Source organism: Neopelma chrysocephalum, unplaced genomic scaffold (genome assembly GCF_003984885.1).
Source record: "Neopelma chrysocephalum unplaced genomic scaffold, ASM398488v2 Primary Assembly neopelma1_93, whole genome shotgun sequence".
Classification (NCBI taxonomy): Eukaryota; Metazoa; Chordata; class Aves; order Passeriformes; family Pipridae; genus Neopelma; species Neopelma chrysocephalum.
In genome coordinates, this window is record NW_020897755.1 from 190,166 (window position 1) to 204,619 (window position 14,454).

Here is a 14,454-nt window from a genome sequence, read left to right on the forward strand (position 1 = left end):
GCTGCTAACCCAGTGAAAATATTTTCCGTAGTCTCTCCTGAAAGAGGTGGAGAACAGCAAGAAGTCAATGGAAGATGAGCTTCAGAGGCTGAACCAGGTTAGCGAAGGGGTTTCTGGGGCCCTTAGGATGGGTTTGGTGGTTGGCAGCTGAGGGGGATGTGGTGAGTTCACCAGAACTTCTCACTGCTTCCAGAAAGCTCTGGGGTTCCTCTCCGAGAACCGGACACTGCACAACAAGCTGCAGATGGCCGAGGTGGTGCAGAGACAGGCCCACAGCGCCGAGCAGGACTACGAGGAAGTGATCCACTTGCTGGAAGCTGAAATTGCAGAACTGAAGATGCAGCTGGCAGGGAAGAAAGCAAAACACGTCTCTGAAATAGAGGTAATGCAACCCCCCAGCCTGGGAAAGCCTCACGACCTTACAGACCCTTCTGTGGGTTCAGAGAATCATGGAATGGTTTGGGCTGGAAGGGGCCTTGAAGCTCATCTCATTCCACCCTGCTGTGGGCAGGGACACCTTCCACAAGACCAGGTTGCTCAGAGCCCCATCCAACCTCACCTTGAACACTTCCAGGGACGGGGCAGCCACAACTAAGGTTCCCCTCCTTCTTTTTATACAGGAGAAAATGAAATAGCACATAGATCACTTGTTGTGTGGGACCCCAGGGCCAACGTGCTCTCTGGGTCCGTGTTATAATTTGCATCATTCCCACTGTCCCTTCCCAAAGGACACTGCTTTTGTGTGTAGCAAATGTCATAAACTGGTGCTTCCAAAAGCCAAGGCTGCAGCATCACCACCACCTCTTTCTTCCTTCTGTGTCCCTGTGTCAGGAGGACATCCTGGAGCTGAAGAGGCAGCTGTCCCTGGCTGATGGCCAGTTACGGAAATCAGAAGTCTCACGGAAGCGCCTGGAGATCTGCAATAGGAAACTGCTCCTGTTTGTGCAGGTGAGGTGTGGAGCCACCTCGGTGCTGTGCCATCCTGCAGCCTCCCACCTTAAGGGGGACTTTGCAAGTCCAATGAACTTCCTGCTCCATATGCAAGAGTTTTGTTTTTTCCTACCTCACCCTAAAAAGACACTGTCTGTTGGCTGGGAGGAACCAGGGGATGAACTCATATATCTTCACATCCCTAAGAGCGATGTCAGCTCCGTGGGGCAGGTTTTGCTGGTGGCTCTGCTCTCCCTGGCTCGCCAGCCCCACCGGGATGTTCTGGTTGAGGCTGTTCCAGGAGCTCTGCTGTTGAAATCATCCCTGCAAACCTTCCCTTGGTAGAGCTGCTGGTGGCTTCTCTACAAACTTGAAGAGTGGTTTTGTTCTTCCAGTGCTTCCCCCCCAACCCCAGATTTCCTGAAAAATCCCACACATAATTGGTTTAGTCTTTTAATTGGCTGTTCTTCCACTTCACTCACTGTATTGGGAATACCAGTGTGTGTAATCAGTAAACTGGCCAGTATGAGAGGCTCTAATACTCAGTGTATCTGCTGTGGCTTCTAGTGGCCTGTCCCAAGAGCTCTTCAAATCAAGAGGAAACAGTGGAGCAAAAGGAAATGTAGATGCTGTGTCCTCTGCTCCAGAAAAGGAAGAATTAAAATGCCTCCAGACCTCCAGCACTACGTGCTGGAGCCTGTGCAGTTTGGAGTCAGACTTGGGAAATGTATTTAACTTGACCCCAGGGTCAAACATCACAGGATTTTGAGCACTGGAGCAAAATATCCTCCTTTTTCATCCACCCCTCAGTAGTGTCTGGGAAGTCATGACCCATGTATGTAATGAGAGCTTACACGTGCAGGTACAACCCAGAATCCAGGGATTGCTGGCAGCAGTGATCAAGGCTTGCTGAAATACAGCCTGCAAAAATGTTCTTTGGAAGAGGATTTTTGTGTTGCATTTCATGTATTTTAGCACTGGCATTAAAATGCAGAATTCAGATGTGTCTGTGGATTTGCATAGGCTGTGAATGTTGCCTGAGCTGCAAAAGGCCTTGAGATATTCCCTTCAAGGGCAATGAATAAGCAGAAGCTGATTACTGTCATATTAAATCTGATCATCAGGAAAAACCCATGGGGTTTGTTCTCAGGAATTATTCAGTCCTACAAGTTTGAAGTCTCTTTTTTTTTCTTTTTTTTTTTTCTTTTTTTTTTTTTTGGTTGTTGCATGGCAGAACGTTCACAAGGTCCTGAGCACACCCAGTCATTTACCAGATGAGAAAAGGTAGGAGATGGCTCCTGGGAATGGTGAACAGCAACATGAAATGTCCTTTTCTGACCTTTCTCAGGGGAAGGTGCTTCACACGTAACCTACCCAGAGTTTCTAAACGTGCTTTGTTGCTTTGGAAGTGAAACTACGGGAGAAAGATGATCTGGGGGCTGCTGGTGGGTTGGTGCTGGGGGGGTTGGCCTCTGTTCAGGCTTTTTTGGGGAGTGAGTTGCTGAAACACTGCTCTGGTTAGGTTGCTCTGTTAGCAGAGACCTTAAGAAGGTTGTTTCAGAATTTTGACCCACCTGCTTTTCCACACATAAACCAGGTTTTGGCTCCAGGAGCATATATCCTTATTTATCAGCAGTTACAGTAGATGAGTGTAAGCAAAGAGCTTCCCGTGGCTCTCAACTGCATGAATGGCTGCAGAAATAGAGCTCAGGCTCCTGGACTCCCCCCCAGCCTGAACCTCTGTCCTACCATGTGGGAATAAATGTATCACAACTCTCTGTGTGTTTTTAACTGATTAAATCAGTAAAAGCTCACTGTCCCATGGATAATGAACAGCCCCTTTAAAAAAACCCATGTTTTAAGAAGGATGGAAAACAATTTTTAAGTGCCCAGGATGGTTATTTCTAATATAATGAGGGGGAAATACTTTAGAGAAATTCTAAAAAATACTTTGTCTGTAACAAAACAGTGCAAGTCTGTCTAACAGAGAGTCTCCCATGCTGCTGAGGGGTTGAGATGCAATCCCCCCTGAACACCCAGAATTTATGTAGCACATCCCTCACGAGAGACTGGCCAGGATTTTCAATGACCCTTCCATGACAGAAGTATTGATGGCACTTTCCGTATTTATAAGCGTCAACAATGCAACAGAAGAGGATAAAACAGACGCAGTCTCAGACACATCTCTTCCATCTTCAGATCTTGTTGACCTCTTGCTGTCAGAAGCTAAAGAACTGTTAGCACCAATCCTCTCCAGCAAGGACGGTAAGCACCAAATTCACTGGAGAAACCTGAATCCAAGCAGGTCTCAGGGATGTCTGTCAGTGTCAGGGACAGTTTGCACCACCTTCCCCAACTTTTGCCATACCTCCCATACATGTACCTGATTGTCTCATGCAAACAGAGATGGAATTGCCCTCCCTGTATCCATGTGACTCATCTTGGAATCTGAAATGCAGACTTGCAGGGTAAGGAGTCAAAGGTGTCACTTGTGCTCAAGCCCACAGGAAAGGGAAAAAAAAAATATCAGGAAGGAGGGTGGTTTCACAGAATCATAGAAATGCTGGTTGAAAGGGACTGCTGGAGATCAGGAGTCAAATCTTCTGCCCCAGGTAGGACCACCCCACTAGATGGGATGTGCAGTGGCTTTAGCAGCTTTAGTTCAGCCTCCCAGGATGTTGATCCACAGCCTTCCAGGATGATGTGCTCCCTCACTGAGGAAGGTTTTCCTATTACCCAGCCTGAACTGCCCCAGGGCAGGATGTGGCCACTGCCCCCAGTTACAGTGTCTGCACTGCCAAGAACAGCTTGGCTCCAGCATCCTTCTCACTGCCCCTGCAGAGGCAGTGCTGTGGCCTCTCGGCCTCCTCTTTGCTGGGTTAGACACACCCAGCTCCCTCAGCCCTCCCCAGCCTCTCCTTGCAGGTAATGAGCCCTGGGGCTCCCACTGCTGGACCCCATCCAGTTTTCCAATAGCTCTGAACTAGGGATCCAACCCTTCCTTGTGCCATCCAGGTCTGGCTGCAGCGATGCTGAGCAGAGGGAACAGTCAGCTCCCCGTTTCCTTGGCACACAAACCAGCCACACTGAAGAGAAAATCAGAGAAAAGGGATCCAGCTCCATGGGAGTCTGGATTAACTTCCCTAGACTGGGACTCTGAGCTAGTCCATGAGCCACAAACAATTCTTGGCAGCAGTTATTTGGCCCCACTTGTCTCCTTCCACACCAAATGAGTTTCTGATCTCCGTGTCATGACCAGGTGAGCAAACAGCCCCAAACAGGTGCCCAGTCTTTGCTCTTTGATGCTCTTCAGCAACTCACCATGGCCATGACCCAGCACTGGATTTGTCTCAGAGAAATAATTGTAGCCTTTCAGGAGCACCTCTGATATATGAGTGTGTCAGCATTTTCCAAGTTCCTGCCTCATTTAAAGGGAATTATCATAATGTAGCAGCACATTGGGCGTGTTTTCTAACCCTTCACTAACACTTGGCTGTGTGCTTCCATTTGCAGCTCTGCCATGGGACAGGGACCAGTGCCTGCCTGCTGAAGGAATCCCAAATTACAAGGAGTAGGTGTCAGAACCCTGGTCTGTAATTTTGACAACGCACATACTAAAAATTCCTGTTTGATTTGTTGGGTATTTTTAATCAAAACTGTTGCTTGACAACTTTTAATCAGCTAGAGGCCTCCAGATGCCATGTCAGAGAAATACGTCCCTTTCTAGACAGCAAGAGACTTCCTGCCCTGTACAGTGAAGGGTGCTGTGAATTCTCCATCTCTCTTTTGCTTTCTAAAATGTTGTTATTCCTTTGGGCCAGATGGGGATTTGTGGCTTTGTGGCTTGTCTAGCTGGCATTTTTATAGTGCATAAGGGAAAAAGCATCACTGAATGTGTTAATCTTTTATGCTGTGGTATCAGGATGCTGTCAAGCCCTGGCCAAGGAGAGCGGGATGACATGGTTTTGTTTGAACCTTTAATTTCCCTAAAACCTCTTAAATGGCTTAAATTTAACAGAGTTGTATCCTAAAGTTATCTGCTGAAAGGGCACTTTAAGACCTAAATGTCTCCTACTACTGTCTGAGCTGATCACCTTAGCTCAAACTGAAGACTTGCCAGCACAGTTCTTCAGTTAGGTGCAAAACAGACATCTGTAAACCACGATTTCAGGGTTATAAAAAGCATTTTCAGACAAGACAGATGGCCAGCACAGACCACTAGCCAGACAAGATCCGTGGCCTCCTCTTCTTTCCCAAGTAACCAGTGCTGTCTTCACGTTGTCCTCTGTGTGCTCCTCCCAGACCACCTAACCCCTATTTCTCCTCTTCAGCCACCTCCATCAGAAGACCACATGGCCCCCTCCTGCGAGCCAGACCAAGAGTGATGAACCACAGCCCCCGAGTCCAACGGAGCTGCCCAAGAAGCCGACATAAATGTCCCACGGCTTGGTCGTGCTCACCCCACGGGTGCTGCTGTGCTGGGAGACGGGAAGGACACCCCATGGGCACCTCTCCAGGCAAAGCAGACTGAGAACAAGCTTCCTGACACGAGACTAACTCTTCCTCACTTTCCAAGACTTTTTCAGCGACCTCCCCTGCGCGTCTACCTCCGAGTTATCATACAAAGCTATTTGCTCACGGTTCTGCAGCTTTATAGGAAAAGTATTCTCAAGAGGCTCCAGGGGCCTGGATTTCAGTGGCAGCCTTTTAGAGCTTGTATTCTGGGTAGTAAGAGGAGCATGAACTCCCCTGAGGGACTTAGGGGTCTCCAACAGACTCCTTTTGGTATTTCAGATGGAAAACCAAAGTCTATTTAGTGACTGTAATCAAAGCAGCTTAATCTGTAGCGTCCTAGCTGTCTTGGGATAGGTACTGCTCTTTTTATTCTTTTTGTATAGCTTATCCCAGCTGCAATGCTTGAAGAGGAAAGCACCATCTCAGCCAGTTGTTAGACCAAGAGCACAGAGATATCCAGTGGGACGGTCCAGTGACAACGGACACCGTCCCTGGAATGTGAGAGGGACATAGTGGACATAGTGAACATAGTTCAGTAAAGGTCTGTGGTGTCACTGGGAAATGAGATACACATGATGCAAGACTGTACTGTGAGAGGGCAGTTAATGGGACACAGATCTGAGATGAACAGAAGGTCTGGAAAATAAAATGGAAACACTTCTCAAAGGCGTTTGCTCTCTGGGCTGTGATTGCAGTGGTTGTGTTCAGAGTCCCTGAGACAAAGACACAGCCTGAGTCCATTTTTCCTCCCTCTGATTTTGGCAGCCCCTAGTGAGATGCATTGAGAAGCTGCAAGGAAATGGGGTGCAATCTGGCTTTTACAAATAATCTGTTGAGATTACTTCAAATCTCCTTTGTGGGGGTTCAAAGCATGTGGATCCTTTATAGCCTAAATTAAAGGCTTAGGAAAAATCATGACCCTCACCAGTATCTACTGCACTTGGGGATATCACTGCACTGCTAAACCAGTAAGTGTGTGATGGAATATATCCCATAAATAACCAGTCTGAAATGTTGGTTAAACTTAGTTTCATAGCTTGAAGCAAATAAATCTTGTGAATCCATGTTTGGAATATAATTTAAAGGACTTCTTTCAAAAGGACACATAATTCTTTGGACCACTCTCAAGGAATATTCCCAGGGAGAAGATACTTTCAAAAAATATTCATCTTGGGATAGCTTATGGTTAATAACTCATTCCCCAGTGCTCTCTGCTTCGATGGAATGATAGTAAATACTGGTGTTACCTGTGGGTTTGGCCCTATGGCTTTGTTCTCACCCCCTGTGTTATACAGACAGGTAAGAGGTGCACAGAGCAAAATCTAGTCTCACCAGTTTGGTGTACCCTGACTCTGGAAAAACACCTCGAGTTCCCCTGGGGCAGATCCCAATGTGCTCCTAGCAGTGTGTCTTCAAAAGCATTTGGCCGGGAGCTGCATCCTGGGAGATATCTCTGGCCACTGCTCGCCCTCGGCAGGGAACAGCACCAACAAGATTTTGGGAAGTAGCAGGGCTGTGCTGTGTCATTCCATCCACCCAACGGCACTTGAGACAGTTGGTAGAAAAGGGAGGAGTTTAGACTGAACTTAAATCTTGTGGAAATGAACAGAAGTTTTAATACCAACTGTGAGAATCATGGAATTTTCTCAACATACAAGTATTGAACTCTACCTCCCTGAGTGCTGGAAAGGCACAGCCCAGTCCTGTCCCAGCAGGGACCAGTTACATGGTCCAAAAGAGAATATCCTTGACGCTGCTTCCATAGTCAAGTGATCTGCATTTGAATGTCCCAAGAAAGAAGATTTTGTATCAAAGCATCCCAGTGGGTGAGGGCTTGGATGAGACAAGGACCATGCAGTTGGTGCTGGCACCTGGCAAGGGGTGAAAACAACAGGATGCTGCCCCAGGGCCGCTGGCTTTGGGGTCTCCTGATCTGTCTGTCAGCAAAGGAGCTGGGAAGAAATTAACCTTTTCAAAAGCCCTGACAGTTCTGTGCTCTCTGGAAAATAAATCCTCCATGTTCCCATCAGCCACTGGAGACCCTCGTGTGGAGTGAGGGCACAGTGGAAAGCACTGTGTGCTTTCCAAAGCTTTCATATTTCTTATCTGGTTTCCAATATTTTCTTTGAATTTATCATGTTCCTTTTGCCTTTGCTTCGAGCACAGAAAACTTTCTGCTCTCTATTAATAGCGTCGTTACCAACCACTACCTTCGCAGAGCAATGCTCAGAGCTAAGCTCTGCTGAGCGCTGTGCTCCTGGAGGTGATGCTGATTCCAGTGACCCAGAATAACAAACCTGTGTCATGCTTTACTCGCAGGCAAGTGGAATTAGGCAGAACTCAAGGCTGACATCTCCTCGCAGAGCTACCGAGAGGCAAAAGGGGAAACGCTAAAGGAACGAACAGCACGCGAGGAGAAGTCACAGAGCACGTCATTGAACAGGATGTGTTTTATTTACGCAGGGCCTGTCTAGCACTGCAAGGGAACTGAATTCTGAATCCATTTGCAATATTTTAGCTTGCTTGTAAGGCTGTGGAGATGTGCTGTGTTTGTCTCAGAGTATCTGTCTCAGAGGGTCCCAGCGTGACTGCACAGAAATGAGGAGGAGTATTTGTGATAAAAACGAGTCTTGCATGGTATCAGATCACCCTGAGTGGCCTCCCAGTAACTGAAGGGAGCCTACAGGAAAGATGCAGAGGGATTTTTCACAAGAGTATGTAGTGACAGGACAAGGGGGAGTGGATTAAAACTGAAAGAGAGAAGGGTTAGATGGGATATTGGGAAGGAATTCTTCCCTAGGAGGGTGGGGAGGCCCTGGCACAGGTTGCCCAGAGAAGCTGTGGCTGCCCCATCCCTGGGAGTTTCTAAGGCCGGGTTGGTCAGAGCCTGGAGCAACCTGGGCTAGTGGAAGGTGTCCCTGCCCATGGCAGGGGGTGGAACTGGATGATCTTTAAGGTCCCTTCTAATAGAAACAATTCTGGGACTCTGTGGTAAGATGGAAAATGGCAAATATTTTATGATCCATGTGAGAAAATGCAGAGTCCCTGTAAATGGAAATAACCGAGCATGTTCAACACATCACATGTGATAAAACTCACAAAGGTGCATTTAAAGAGCATCAGCAGGGTCAGCTGTTGAGCTGGAAGATTTGGGGATTAACCATCAGTGATGTGATGGGTTTATTTTGTATTTTTCTGATGCAAAGAGAAATTCAGTTCTTAACTATTGGCGGGTTGCAGTTTGGGGGACCTCTCTTCTTCACAAAATAAACCAAACAAGATTTGAGTATCTGTTTTAACAGCTGTAAAAGCAGTGAAGGAGGAGCAGGGAGTCACCTCAGCATCGTGTTGAAAGGTGAATGTAGCAGAGGGTCATTAACACGCTGTTTATCTGCAGTCCCGTGGGCAAGGTAACCCAATCTGCTCTAAATGTGCTGGGCTTGAGCTCATTAGATCTCCAGTTTCGTCCCTGACAGTGATCTCTGCCATCTCACTGTGTGACCTTGGGCAGTTCAGTTCAGCCCTGTTTTGCACCAGAAAATAAATGGGACTGAGAGTATCAGGGGAATACAAAGCCCCGGGGACCCACAGGATGTGAGGGGACAAGAGGCACAAGAGGATGTGTGAGTGGTGTGGGATCAGGCACTGCTGATCTGTGTTTTCAGAGAAGAAAGTGAAGAAAGCCTCAATATTTCAACTTTTGCTGGCTCTCAAAACAACAGATCCAATGTTTGCTTAGCTTCTGTGAAACAGAGCAAGGTTAAGTGCTAAAGGTTTCTCTACAGAGGTGTGAAGGTGAAATCCATCCCTGAACACTGCAGTGGAGTGGGCTGTGTGTGTACTCCCAATGCTGGAGCTCCAGAGTCTCCTCTTTCTCCCAGCTCCACTCAGTGACACCTGGACTGAAGCCCAGGTTTAGAGAGTGGGAATCCTCTTCCACGCTGCTTTAAAGATGGCTCTAAAAAGCAGGTGAACTTAGCTGCTGAATTTTTAAAGAGGCTCTTTAATGATTTAACAGTGCTGATTTTCTCAGGGTTGTTGAACACGTGTGAAAGGGGGCTGGAAAGCACCTCCTCAGTGTGATGATGCAGGAAGGGCCGGGCTGGTGGTGTGATACCGCCTTTCCTCTTCTGCTTTTCCTCAGGGGTCCGGGGGCTCTTTCTCCTGCTCAGGGCTGAGTCTGCCCCAGCACCTCCATGACAGACCACACAGTTTTCTGGCCTCACTGACTGCAGTGCTGCCCCAAACCTCCTTTGCAGCTTCTTCCAGGGTTTTCATAATAATGTAATTAGGAATTACACCACCATGAACAATCCCTACAAGTTTTCTTTGTATGTGATGCACCAACTTGCTTGAATTTTTTAAATTTATGCCAACAGATGAGGTATAAATGTTTAGACAAAGAGAGTTTGCGGTGAAAAGCCCTTGGTAATGGGGGAAGTGGAGGCTGAATGATATCTCCAAGACCAGATGTCCTTCCTGGAAGACCTTCTCCTTTCTAACTGCAGGACTGGCAGCAGTTCCTGGGCTGGGCTGCTGTGGGCTGAGAACTTCTTTCTGAGCAGCTCCCATGAGAAATACTGAGGGTCAATGCCAGCCCTTGAGGCAAGAACCCAGTCCTGGTAGGGGGAAGGACAGCCAGAGACTTCAAGTCCCTTGGGAATGCTGTGGAAAGTTGGCTTTGCATCAGGGAAAAAGGTGACTGACACTGGAAGATGCCAAGGTGACCTTTTGGCAGCAGGAGAAAATAAATGTTGGAAAATGGCAATTACAGACAGGGCTGCCCAGCAGAGAAAAGGACAGGATGGGACTCACCAAAATCTCATCCAGTTTTTATGAGTAGAACAAAAGGGAAACTACCACAACTAAGGCACAAAGTGGTTATGGGTTGGTGTAAGTTCTGGAGAAAGAGGATGGAAATAATGGGGGGTTTTCCCCCTGTTTTCTCTGAGAAAATTTACAGTCCATAAGGAATGGGAGAGAAATATATCATCTTTGGGAAAAAAAAGGTTCCATTCTGAATGGGAAATTCAGAATATTTATTTAACAATAAATATATTTATATATTCAGAATATTTATGTATAAAGTAAACGTAGATATTGCAGGTCTGGGGTAACTTTGTGGTTTTTAATGCCCAGCTGTTGTGCAAAGGCCTTTAGGAAAAGTGCTCTGAGTCCACAGGCTGCAGCTTTGGGACATTTGATGGTCTGTGAGTTTATTGTTTTCAGAGCAGTGTCAGAGCTGGGCTCCTCAGTCTGAGATAGCAGAACATTTCAGGAAATGCTGCTGATCAGAAATAGGACCACAGCTTCCTGAAATGCCTCCAGATAAGGGGATGCTCTACAGCTGGAAGTGATAAGGAGATAGGAAAAGACAAAGCAGCAGTAGATGTCATTTACTTGAATAACATCAGGCAAAGTAGCATCTGGTTCCTAGGGAGATCCTGAAAGGAGGCTTTGAAGGTACAAAACACTCCCAAGCTGGTCTCCCTCTCCTTCCCCACTCTTAGTGCCACGTGCCCCTCCTGTGCCTGCCCAGCAGCTCTCTCTGCCACCCCAAAGTTCTCCAGCCTGGGCATCGTTTCCTCCACAGAGCCACGTCCTCAAGGGCCATCCCTGGATGGTGACAGCTCTCTGCCACAGCCTCTTTCCCCAGCACATGCCTTGACAAACAAGGCCCACTCACCACGTGCCCCCAAGCACAGGGCAAGGACAATGTCCCCAAGGCTCATGAGCCAACGTACAGATTTTCAGAGATGGTGGGAGAGGAGGAGGCTGAGAGGTGAGGATGCATCCCAGTGTTCTTCTCTACATCCCTCCCCCTTGTACCTTGTTGGAGATTTCAGTTATGGGAATCTTTGCACAAAGTGTGAGTTTATAGTCACGTAATAAATCGAACAATACAATGCACTGATGGCGTTAAGGGCTGAGGTGAGCAGCATCTTTGTTCATGAAGGGCTGATTGTGATGAGTGGGATTAGGTCGTGTTTGGGAGCTGTGGCTCTGCCTCCTCCAGCCCTGACCTGAGCAGGTTCCCCCTCAAGGGCAGGTGCCAGTTTGGGAAGAACCACAGAATCATGGAATATGCTGAGTTGGAAGGGACCCACAAGGATCATCAAGTCCAACCCCTGGGCCTGCCCAGGACACTCCAACAATCCCACCCTGTCCCTGAAAGCATTGTCGAAGTGCTCCTTGAGCTCTGGCAGCCTTGGGGCCTTGGCCACTCTGCAGGATGGGGTGAGCTCATCACACCCCACCTCGTTATTCTTCCTCTCTGCTCTCACAAGACCCCACTTGGAGACATGTCCAGGTCTGGAGTCCTCAGCACAGGAAGGACATGAAGTTGCTGGAGAGAGTCCAGAGGAGCTCACGGAGATGCTCCAAGGGCTGGAGCCCCTCTGCTCTGGAGCCAGGCTGGGAGAGCTGGGGGGGTTCACCTGGAGAAGAGAAGGCTCCAGGGAGACCTGAGAGCCCCTTCCAGTGCCTAAAGGGGCTCCAGGAGAGCTGGAGAGAGACTTGGGACAAGGGATGGAGGGACAGGCCAAGGGGGAATGGCTTCCCACTGCCAGAGGGCAGGGTTAGATGGGATATTGGGGAGAAATTCTCCCCTGGCACAGGGTCCCCGCTCCCCCTCACGGCCGGACCCGCCCGCGCCTCACGGGCAAGGCGGGGGGGGGCGGGGGAGGGGCGCGCACGTGCGCGGGGGCGGGGCCTCCCCGCGCCCCCCCCCGCAGCACAATGGACAGCGCCCGGCGGGGGCGGGGCAGGGGGCGGGGCCTGAGGGGGGCGGGGCCTGGGCGGGCGGGGCCGGGGGAGCCGCGGGAGCGGGAGCGGAGCGGCCGGGCTGGGGCGGCACCGCCGTGAGGGAGCCGGACCGGGACCGGGCGAGGAGGGAGGTATGGGAGATGGGGCATGGATATGGGGTGTGGGAGATGGGAATGGATATGGGATATGGGATGTAGGGTGTGGGATATGGGATATGGGATGTAGGGTGTGGGATATGGGGTATGGGATATAGGGTGTGGAGTATGGGATATAGGATATAGGGTGTGGGATGTGGGATATGGGGTATGGGACGCAGCGTGTGGGGTATGGGGGGCGGTGGGCTCCCCGGTGGGCAGCGTCCTGCGGGGGTCCCCCGTGGCCGCCGTGCGGGGCCGGGCGGAGGGAGGGGCGGAGGGGGCTGAGGCTCGTCCCGCCCCGTGTGCCCGGACCCCCGTGGGGCGCTGGGTGGGTGAGGAGGTGCCGGGAGCCGCTGTCCCTCAGATACGGGAAGCCGACAGGGAAATTTTAGCCATAATCCTTGTGGATCAGGGAGGGAGCGGGTGAAGAGCCGGGCGGTGGGCTCGGGCTGCCGGGGGGTCTCTTCGGGTCTACTGAAAAGATGCCCCACTTTGAAAGTTGTCAGGTTCGTGTCCTGCTTGGAGGGGGTGGGATGGACGCTGGCTCGGGGTGGGCTGAGCCGGGGAGGGGCTGTGAGTGGGACCCAGCTCTGGAGAGCCGGGAACGGCGCCTGCTGAGCTCCACACAGGGCCTGGGGCTCGAAAAATCTACCCAAAAACTAACCTTGAAGTATTTCTGAACTCAAAGGGTGACTCTGGTTAATGGCTTTTAAAAGCAGTGACAGATTTAACAGGTTGCCCAGAGAAGCTGTGGCTGCCCCATCCCTGGAAGTGTCCAAGGCCAGGTTGGACGGGGCTTGGAGCAACCTGGGCTAGTGGGAGGTGTCCCTGCCCATGGCAGGGGGTGGAATGGGATGATCTTTAAGTCCTTTCCAAACCAGTCTGTGACTGTATGTTTTCAGATCAGCTTCCAGGTAAACCAGATATGTTCCCTGGGTCATTTGGGTTAATTCCTCCAAGCAGTAAAATCGGCTTGTAGATTGTGAGAAGGGGTTTGTGTTGATGGCACTACTGATCTGGTTGGGATAATGAGAGCCTGTGTTCAAAGAAAATACAGCTGCGAACTTCACTCAAGGCAGGCTGAAACAGTTTGATGCTGGTGCTTTGCTGCACTAAGTGACCTCTTGCCTGGATCTACTCTTGTTTTATGTGTTAAACAGAAGCATGGGGTCCTCAGCATAGGAAGGATGTGAACCTGCTGGAGTGAGTCCAGAGGAAGCCATGGAGATGCTCCAAGGGCTGGAGCCCCTCTGCTCTGGAGCCAGGCTGGGAGAGCTGGGGGGGTTCACCTGGAGAAGAGAAGGCTCCAGGGAGGCTCCCAGTGCCTAAAGGGGCTGGAGAGGGGCTTTCGACATGGGATGGAGGGACAGGCCAAGGGGGAATGACTTCCCACTGCCCGAGGGCAGGGTTGGATGGGATATTGGGAGGGAATTTTTGGCTGTGAGAGTGGCCCTGGCACAGGTTGCCCAGAGAAGCTGTGGCTGCCCCATCCCTGGAAGTGTCCAAGGCCAGGTTGGACAGGCCTTGGAGCAACCTGGGCTAGTGGAAGGTGTCCCTGCCCATGGCAGGGGGTGGAATGGGATGAGCTTTGAGGTCCTTTCCAACCCAACCCAGTCTGTGATTCTTTGTCTCCATTCTGAATTTGTATTTGAGTATTGAACTATTGCCTATAGTGTGGACGGTGTGGTGTGGCTTCCTATGGAATAGCGAGGTAAGGAATGAGCGGCTTTCCTTCAGGAATGCTTATCTCCTGCTGAGGGCTGGCAAGTATTGGGGATTTAGTGTTGCTGTGCATAAAAGTTCTGTGGTGATTCTTTAGTGAGCAAATTAAGAGATGAAGGTGTGGCAGTATTAGGCATGGAGCTTGTTTTGAAACATCCACGGAAGAGAAACAGCTCTACTGGGCTTTGAGGGCAGAGTGCTGGATGCTGGTTTGGTTTTTACTTCCCCTCAGCCAAAAAGACCTTATTGAGTGGTAAAGACTGTGTGAATGTTGTCGTTTGAATGTTCGTGTTGCTTGTTGTTGATTATGACCCCAAGTAGGACTCCAGGCACCTCTGCCAGGTGTGCAGAGCAGTGCCCAGGCCCCACTGCTCACCCCTGCACC

The 14,454-nt window shown here is 49.8% G+C and overlaps 2 protein-coding genes across 3 annotated transcripts in view; both read left to right on the forward strand.

Moving 5' to 3' along the window:
- Window positions 1-6,609, forward strand: part of LOC113972543 (syntaxin-binding protein 4-like) — a 37,969-nt gene extending 31,360 nt beyond the window's left edge. The window contains exons 16-22 of the mRNA XM_027693749.1: window positions 32-97; window positions 194-382; window positions 832-948; window positions 2,165-2,214; window positions 3,065-3,195; window positions 4,444-4,501; window positions 5,262-6,609. Coding sequence (XP_027549550.1) covers window positions 32-97; window positions 194-382; window positions 832-948; window positions 2,165-2,214; window positions 3,065-3,195; window positions 4,444-4,501; window positions 5,262-5,364 — 714 coding nt within the window. The 3' untranslated portion in view covers window positions 5,365-6,609. The remainder of the gene's footprint in view (window positions 1-31; window positions 98-193; window positions 383-831; window positions 949-2,164; window positions 2,215-3,064; window positions 3,196-4,443; window positions 4,502-5,261) is intronic.
- Window positions 6,610-12,258: 5,649 nt separating this feature from the next.
- Window positions 12,259-14,454, forward strand: part of SEC14L5 (SEC14 like lipid binding 5) — a 39,394-nt gene continuing 37,198 nt past the window's right edge. Inside the window, exon 1 of one of the 2 annotated variants that reach the window (XM_027693643.1) lies at window positions 12,259-12,341. The gene's annotated coding sequence lies outside the window, so the exon portion shown is untranslated. Of the gene's footprint in view, window positions 12,342-13,098; window positions 13,133-14,454 lie in introns of those variants that run through there. The other variant, XM_027693644.1, reaches the window with a different exon arrangement.